The sequence below is a fragment of the Vigna unguiculata genome, chromosome 5 (assembly GCF_004118075.2).
Source record: "Vigna unguiculata cultivar IT97K-499-35 chromosome 5, ASM411807v1, whole genome shotgun sequence".
NCBI classification, from domain to species: Eukaryota; Viridiplantae; Streptophyta; class Magnoliopsida; order Fabales; family Fabaceae; genus Vigna; species Vigna unguiculata.
In genome coordinates this window covers 8,019,121-8,028,132 of record NC_040283.1, presented here as the reverse complement: position 1 = coordinate 8,028,132, position 9,012 = coordinate 8,019,121, and the positions used below count along the sequence as shown (strand labels likewise).

At 28.4% G+C, this 9,012-nt stretch overlaps 1 protein-coding gene across 2 annotated transcripts; it reads right to left on the bottom strand.

The window, feature by feature from the left end:
- Positions 1-618: 618 nt before the first annotated feature.
- Positions 619-4,613, bottom strand: LOC114183691 (thioredoxin H9). Of its 2 annotated transcripts, none has more exons than XM_028070803.1 (5): positions 4,269-4,613; positions 3,435-3,502; positions 2,744-2,866; positions 1,739-1,861; positions 619-1,054 (listed from the first exon to the last, which is right to left on the bottom strand). In XM_028070803.1, the coding sequence occupies exons 2-5, from the start codon at positions 3,453-3,455 to the stop codon at positions 902-904; spliced, it is 420 nt and encodes a 139-aa protein (XP_027926604.1). In that variant the 5' UTR covers positions 3,456-3,502; positions 4,269-4,613; the 3' UTR covers positions 619-901. The 2 variants fall into 2 exon arrangements, with proteins under 2 accessions (XP_027926604.1, XP_027926605.1); XM_028070804.1 differs by lacking the exon at positions 4,269-4,613 and adding an exon at positions 3,766-4,166.
- Between the last annotated feature and the right edge of the window lie 4,399 nt (positions 4,614-9,012).

Sequence of the window (9,012 nt, the reverse complement as noted above, 5' to 3'; positions counted from 1 at the left end):
GACCCATTTTATCTTCTTGTAAATGCTGATGAATAGAATTAAATAATTATAACAAGAAAGGGAAAATATTGGTTTGATATCACATTATGTCGAAAAAAAATATATTATTTTTTTAACACAAACTCTGCATTTTTATTGTGCAAATATACTATTTATAGTCAACTTAAAGAAAGATATGTTTTGAATTTTTATAAATTTTAAAAATATTAAATACTTTTCTTAAAATATTTTGCATTATTTATGTTATTATGTAATTTAAAGGTATTTGTACATCTTTTTCAACTGTATTCATGTATAAAAAATGTATATTCAATATGATAAGACTCGCGTATGGAAATTCTCTTCAAATAACAAGTATAAATTTTATGGTTACTTTTTTTGTTGTGCATTTAGAAGTGAGAAGAACTTTGAAGGTAAAAGAGAATCGGAAAAGTCGTTTAAAGTAAATTCTTAATTTTAAAAAGAAAAGTGAGAATTCTTAAAAAACAAAGATTAATGTGACAATATGTTGTTGTTTTACCAGAATAGTTGTCATTGCTAATCTATCTTTGCATTTATATTTTGCAAATGTTTTTCATATTCACAACAAACAAACGAAGGGGACAAGGTAGGCAGAGATATCATAACCAAATGTCACAGCACCTTGACTCAATGATACAAAATTGAATTTGCTTAAACAACAAAACACGACAAATTGTTACATTTGCAGAACAGGCTTATTCTAACTACAACAACATCATCACTCTGAATTGGAGTAATTCATGTGACACACATGTTTCATATTTACATCCGAGGAAAAGTACAACTACACTCAGAAAAAAAAAAAAAAGAAAAAACATGCAGAACAATGGTTGTGACTTGTGAAAGGACAAAGGGCACAACAAGAAGAATGAGAAAACAATCACTGCTTGCATTCGGGAAGTGAATCATTGATGGCAATAATCTTCTTCTGCAGCTCTGGCTTGTTGGCTCCTACAAGTTTGTCAAGTTGTTGTCCATCTTTCAGAAAAAAGAAAGTTGGTGTGGCTTTGATGTCCCATGTAGTGCTGAACTCCTGCAACACATGCAGTGAATCAACAACTTCACTTTTCTAAGAAATGGTAGATGTCTAGAACACTTCACACGAAACTAAAGTTAGGGTTAAGAATGTTTTTAGTTCCTCAATTGAACTTTGACACGAAATTAAAATTTGTTTTTGTTCAAAACTGATATATTTTAATCCTCAAATTTAAAAAATGAATGAGTATAATCCTTTTAATCCAATTACGTTAAATTTTGTTGATGTCTCAAACACGTTTCTTAGCTGACATTGAAGTAAAAACGTGCCAAACGGTGTAAACTCAAATGCTAGCACGTTTGGCACATCAAGAAAAATAATTAACATAATTAGGTTAAAAGGACTATATCCATTCATTTTTAAAGTTTAGGGACCAAAATATATCAAAATTTCGAACATAGACAAATTTCAATTTCAGTTCAAGATTCAGGAAGTAAAATCTTATTTAACCCAAGTTATAAAAGAAATTTACCAATTAAAAATTCATTTGAAATTGGTTCTTTGTTTCTTATCAGACAAAAAAAAAAAAACTCATTTGTATCTTATATGTGTGATACTGTGGACTTGTTCATGTTGAAGGAATATGTTTGCTTCAGGTGGCACTTGAGTTTAATATTTTTGGAGAGGAACACTGGTAACTGGTTCATGTAAAATAATGCTACATACAACTAGAGTACTTACAGTTAGTTCATCCACATCCACTAACAAGAACACCATGGATGTGTATTTCTCAGATAACTCGCAGTAATATGGCGCAATCACCTTACAAGGACCACACCATGTTGCACTGAAATTCGCAATCACCTGTAGAACATGGATTTATAGTATTATTTATTGTACCAGAGCAAACAAACTAGACAAATACTAACTCATGTCTTAAGGAAATAGATTAAGGAAACAAAAATGGAAAGTTTTATATTCAAAAAGAAAACATATCATTTATTATAAATATTAAAGTCATTTCACACAAATTGACAGAAATCTCATATCAAAGTAATATGGTCAAATTATAATATAATGGATACAAATCTCATCTCATCTTACCAGGTTACTTTTATATGATTCAATTAAACCTAAATTCTACTTTTCGAAAAGAAAATCATTGTACCGATAAGTTGACAAGTTTAGGCCTGTCTTTTAGAGAAGTGTTTAAATGGTATACGGTTATGTCAACTTCTATAAGTCTGGACTTTTATCATAATAGGTTTATTTTTCTTATGTAGAGGGCTTCTTAGCTAGTGTATAGCTTTATAGTTGGCCTGTTTTTTGTTCATGCGTGTCGGTTGGGTCCCTCCATGACTTCTTTGTATCTTTCTTTTTGTTTTTAATGATATTTTCATATGATGGCAAATAATAGACGTCCAACCCAGCTGAGACACCAAGGATCATAGTGATGCCTAACATGAAACTTTTATTTAAAAAATAAAAATCTACTTTCTTGAGAGATTATTGCAGCATATCAATGATCTATATGATCTATTTTAGCAAAATTTGTTCGGTCTAATCCGTTATCGGTCCTCTTTATTTTCACTCAAATAAGTTTTGTGAGATTGAATTAGGTTTAAATTCGACTTTCTTACGGGAGACTGAGGTATTAGTATTAAGTGTTCATCCAAACAACACAGCAAGATAGAAACAGGTCTTGAATTTTACTGTCCTAGAGAGAAAAAAGGAGGGAAAACTTACAATTTTGCCATCCCTCCTTGCTTCTTCCAAATATTGATCCCAAGCTTCTTTGGTGGTAATAAGTTTCACATTGCCAGCAGCAAACTCCACATCATGATCAGAATCACTATCCTTAGCTTGAGACTACAACCATTAGAAACATGAACCTTCTCAGTCAACTTTCTTATCAATGAACAATGTGGACTCATACATTATGAATTTCTACAAGCATTGAGGCTGCAAAAGGTTGACATGGCTAAGACATTTCACACTTAAAAGCTCTTTATGGTTAGCTGGGAGAAACAGAAAAGCTAAGGCTAACAGAAGAAACATAAGTTACAGATGGAGTACAATCACATAATGCTGACTTAACAATAGCGTTAGATCCATAACTCTCATTAGGTTGTTAGATCCTGCAATATTCGTTTTTCTATTCTTGTTTCATTACTCTCCAATCTATCTGCTACCGTTTACACACAAATTACAACACAATTCACATGAACAATGGTGTCCAGACACAAGGCCACTGTAAAAATCTCTCAGTTCAAAATCACAAACACTATCAATGAGAAAACACCCTACAAACTTTGCAGGAAAATTATTTTGCTTTAAGAGACTGCTATCTGTAGAACAAAGAAATTTATCAGAGGTAACGGGAAAAAAGCCAAAGCATACCAATAAAGAAGATGATTGATGTATCAAACATTCTCACCTTAGCAACACAATTCCCCATTTAACTGTTTGAGAACCTCAAACTTGTGAACTTTAATGGATGGAAGCCTGAAAGGAAAAAGACAACCATGTCAGCAGATAAAACTTCTCTTAGTCCACCAAAACAATAGCCTTGTCAGAGGTAAAAGCAAAAATTAAGCAGGATAAGAAAATATACACTTTTATAAATGTTCACCGAACCAAATATCAGAAATCACTTCCTAGCGTACATTTTCATAACCCACACACAATTACAGGACAAGAAAAGGTGAAATCTGATAATAGATAAATCAGAAGAGGCAAAAATAAGCAGGGCAAGGAAACTGTTTTACTCGTCAAGTTGAAGCAGAGAGCAAGAAAACCTCCACTCCTCCACGATCACACGAAGAGTAAAGTTTGCTTAGTAGAAGCCAGTAGGAAAATGAGAAGAATATGAAGAGACATCAAAGAGACATTTACATGGTTTATTTCTCAAACAGTTTCATCCATTCCCAGCAACAATGCCATAACAGGACCTCCCAGAAGTGCAGAGCAAAGTAAACAAACTCCCAAGTCCCAACATTTAGACTCTTTCTAGGAAAATTGCTTTTGTTAAAACCCAAAAGAACACAAAACAGTAATTCAGGAATCGCGTCAAAAGCAAATTTTCTAGACCTGGCATGTTAAAGTTGCAAGCTTTCCATAATTTTCCATACATCAAAAACAACCCCATCAAAAATAAAAGCAAAAAAGTATATATATAATTCAATGAAAAGTCACAATTACAACACCTCAGAAAGACGAGATTGCTAAATAAGAGATAAGGGTCAGTTCAATGATGAGAGACAAATCGTACCCAAATAGCGAAATTGAACTGAAACGAGTAAGTGATTGTGAGACAACACAAAGTGCTAGTGCTACACCTCGGATTCGGAGAAGATTAGGAAAGAGCTATCGCGGTTAGCGTGGAAAACAAAGATTTTGGTGTTGGTTTAAACACAGAATAGTAACAATAATAAACAGAGAATTCAGACAGAAGCTATTTATAATTTATAAATTATACATAAACAAATAATTTTGGTTTGGATGCGTGATGTGATGAATCATAAAGCCTCCAACTTGGAAAGTGGAGAAACTTGTTTAATATATTACCATTAATCCCTTGAAGCTACCTAAGGTGAATATATAAAGTAACCATTCAGCCTTAAAAACTCCGAACCACAGTTTCACTCACAATAGATACTCCTAAAACGGTTGTCTCAACTGCCATGGATTATGCTTATTTAATTACTAATTTCAGCTTCAAAGTTTGAGGTTCCTTTAATTTCATAAATATAACTGTTAATATAACTGTTATCACTATTCTAATTGTCACTATTTTCATACCATTAGAATTATTATTAAGAATTGTTCACCAAATAAGATATAAGTTAAAAATAATGTTTTGCCTTTTATATACAGACTACTTGTTCAATATTTATTGCTGTCAAATTTTTCCCGTGTCATTCCTAAAAAATCTTAAAAAAAAAATAATGTAACAATACTTTTTTCATGAGAAACATAAACTCAAATGAAAGATAATGAGCCTAAGCTTGAACTTTAAGACTGTCAAGGTTCAATGAATTCCTTTTTGTAACTCTTCAAACTTCACAAACCAATTTTGCTTTCTTCAGCTGCTTCAGATGAGTCAATATATTTATAATAATTGAAAAAAAAAAAGGGAAAATGATTGTGATAATCACCAAAAAGTACTGGAGGAACCTTTTCTCTCAATCTGATTTTGACAGATCAAGTCCTTCACTGCAAATGTACTACGAATTTAATTTTACTTTTTTATGAATTAAAGTTAATTTCTTATAAACTAATTTATGAAATTATCTAATATAATTCATCATTTTTTTTATTTTTAAGTTGTATACAAATTAATTTTTTTCTTTTAGTCTTGCATCATTTTGGGTGTCAAAGTTTTGCATTATTTATTGCACATTTATACTGGTGAATTTTGAAATTATTTTAAAGATTTTATTGAGCCTTTATGGTTCGTTTCTATTTTTCTTCGGCCGGTTTTTCTGTTGAGAAGTTCACTGGCACTGAGTTTTGGTACCTTTTGACTAATTTAATTGGGAGTGACTTTTATATGTTTTTTTTTTCTGTTTTTTCATTTTAAAATCTCATTCTTATTACATATTTCTAAATAGAGATAATAATTTATAACTCACTTTAAAATACTACTCTTTAATTCAAACTAACTTGTTAAAAGTTAATTAAAAAAATAGAGAATCCCACCAAAATCTAAGATTTATATTTATATTAAAGCTGTTAATTTAAATTTACTGTGAAAGATAGATTAAAAAAATGTATAAAATGGTTCACGTCTAGCCAACATAATTTTTTTCTCCTACATCTTAAATGGATTTAGCTTAGCTTATATTTTAAATTTTAATTTAATCTTATTGCTTTTTCATACATATTTATTTAAAAAAATAAAGTGTTTCTTAATTAATTTATTAAAATTAATAAATTAATTAATAATATACTTACATAAAATTAAAAAAAAAAAGAGATTATTTTAGTAAAGCTAAACTAAAAACAATACTCAAATTTATAAGTTATTTAAATTTTAATCCTTTAAAAAAATATCATAATTACGTGTCTTGCATGTATATATTCCTGCAATATAATTATAAACCTGTGAAGTTCCTATTATGATAAAGTAAAAGAAAAAATTACTCTGTAATTTGTAATGGATAATGTTAAATAAAACCCTATCATTGCCAGAAAGACCTAATGTACCTAATATTCTTTCAAAAAAGTCTTGATTAATTAATTAATTAATTAAACAGAATATTAATTTGGAATATCAGAATAGCTATCTAGAATCTTGGATTTTTAAACATTTAACAGAATATATCAGATTGTGACAGAAAAAATAAGAAGAAAAAAAGAAATAGAAATGGTGAGAGTCTGGCATATACGTATCAATGGGTGTCACGTGGTATTATTAAAGCATAGAAAGTGCTTTTCACGTTTGTCAGAAAGAATTTTAGAAAGAAAATAAGTGCTTCGTGACTGTGGCCATTGAAACTTCAGTCTAAGAAATCAAGTTAAATTGAATTTAACTAAAATTAAAAGAAAATTATTATAGTTAATTAGAATTTTGATCCATCTTTCAAGCATGGATTTACGGAAAGATATAATATCGATCAAAACTCAATCATAATTTATATAAGAGATTGGTGTTAGTTTTAATGTAAAATCTTAAATAATATGTTTAATTTTTTATTTAATGTGGGATTTATATTCATAATTAAATAAATTTGTAATAAAGTTTATTTTAATTTTTTTTTTAAATTACAAAATTTTTTAGTATTTTGTTTAATGAAAATTGAGGCTTATTTTAAGTATTTAATTTTAAATCCAAACCTACCCAAATAATTGTCGTTGTTATTGGGTAGTGATCAGCCATCACACGTTTTCTGATCTCAAGTATCAGTGTTGAACTGTACTTTGGAATTTTATTACATATTTTAGGTATTTATTCAATTGACTAATTGGAAACTATTATATAAATACCAAGTTTTTCTTGATGTAATTATATATTCAACACTCATATTTAAAAATAATTAAATTAAAATAACTTGACATCATGTGTTCCATGAAAAATTCAAGTACATCAAAATAATGAGTGAGATTTAAAGTAAATTTGACAAAAAAAAAAACATCTTCAAGAAGAAATTCATATGCTGGACTTTTGCCGACATAAATTATTTTTTATAAAAATCTGATAAATATTTTTTAATATTAGAGAATTAATTTAGTAGTTTAGTTTTCTTTATCCTCGATTCTCATAGAAATTTGGACCCATATGTCTTTGATTCTTATAGGATTTTTTTTCTTAATAAACTACATTTTCTTTCTTTCAATGAAAAATGTTTAAATGGCACTTTTCTCTTTATATTTAGTAGAACAAACAAACATTTGAATAGTAGTAAGTAATTATAAAAATGTCTCTCAAAGAGATTTTTTTTTTTTTTCTTTTATACGAGCCAAAAATTAGCTGAGCAAGTTTATACATTAGTTTTTTAAAAGATTTAAAATTTCAATAAATCTGACATAAAAGGGTATTTAATAACTATTTATGTATCTTCGAAATATTAATTTATTAACTACTTTAAAAGGCTAATGTAGTTGGACTTCATGTAAATGTTTACTCTTATCAATATACAAAAGTAAGTTAATAAATCTAAAGGTTTTAAAGTAAAATAAAGAAGTACTAACAAGTTATCACTATATTACAAATCTAAGTCTTCTTTCTTAAACAGAAGTAGTTTTAGAGATGTTATTTTCATTATGCACAGTGACTTTATACCTATTAAGAAATTAATTTTTCATTTATAAATTATTCTTAAAATATTTATCTCCTTAATATAAATTATTCTTAAAATATTTATTCTTAAAACTAATTATAACTTTTTAGAGAAAACAAATTTTAAAATTAGTAGAATCTCAATGTATCTTTGACTAAATCATGACTTATCATATCAATAAATAATGAAGTGGACTTGTTTAGTTTATCCGTTAAATTTAGAAGTATATTTCTTTAGTTTATTATTAATTAATGTAATGGAGCATTCATTATAACGAAGCATCTCTCATTATCTTTATTTTTGATAATGTATTGTTTTTTCTAATTTTAATAGCATTTATTATGAAAATCAAGCTAATAAAAAAAATGGGATGTTAACAAAGATATACTAATGTTATTACATTAAACTTTTCCACCAATAAAGCATAACACAAACAAAAATCTTGAAGGTGGTTAAACTAAATTTATCATACCACTAAAAATCTTCTTGAATAATATAAAAGTAGGCATTCATATATATAAATTTAAACTCACTATACTTTCGTATCTGTTTGAATACATAAAAATTTAAAAAATAAAAATGGTTTCCACAGCTGGATACCAATTATATGTATGAAAGAGAAAACATATTTTGTTATGAGAAAAGAAAAATGTAGCTCTAATAATTTGTAAGATTATTTGAGAGTGAAATGAAAAATTTAGGATACAAAAAGATGAGACAATAAATTTTGGCAAGCTGGAGTGAGTCCCACAAAAAGAATCACAAACTACTCTTTTTTGTTGTGTGGAGTGTAATAATTTGACGTACAACACAGACAGTTCTGCAAAGCTAAATAACAAAAGCACCAATTTCTGTCAAACCAAACTCGGACCTTAATAACCACGCAAACCAAATCTCTAAATACAATCATCGCTCACATGGGGAATAAATCCAATGCTCTTTCTATTATTATTATTATTATTATTAATAATGGTGATGGCCATGTAATGTGTAAATTATTATATTAAAGAACTTTTCTTTTTGACAGGAAACACAATCATTTTTAAGGGATTTTCTATGTCTATATTAAGCTAATGCTTCTACCACCACAACCTAAGCTTCGACAGTCCTAAGTAGTGCCTATTGGAGAGTATCTAACATAATCTTAATATTTGCAGATAGTGCCATCGAATTAATCTTAGTTTGAAGAAAAAATTCGATGACTTTCAAAAACATGTTTAGTTGAAAACGGTG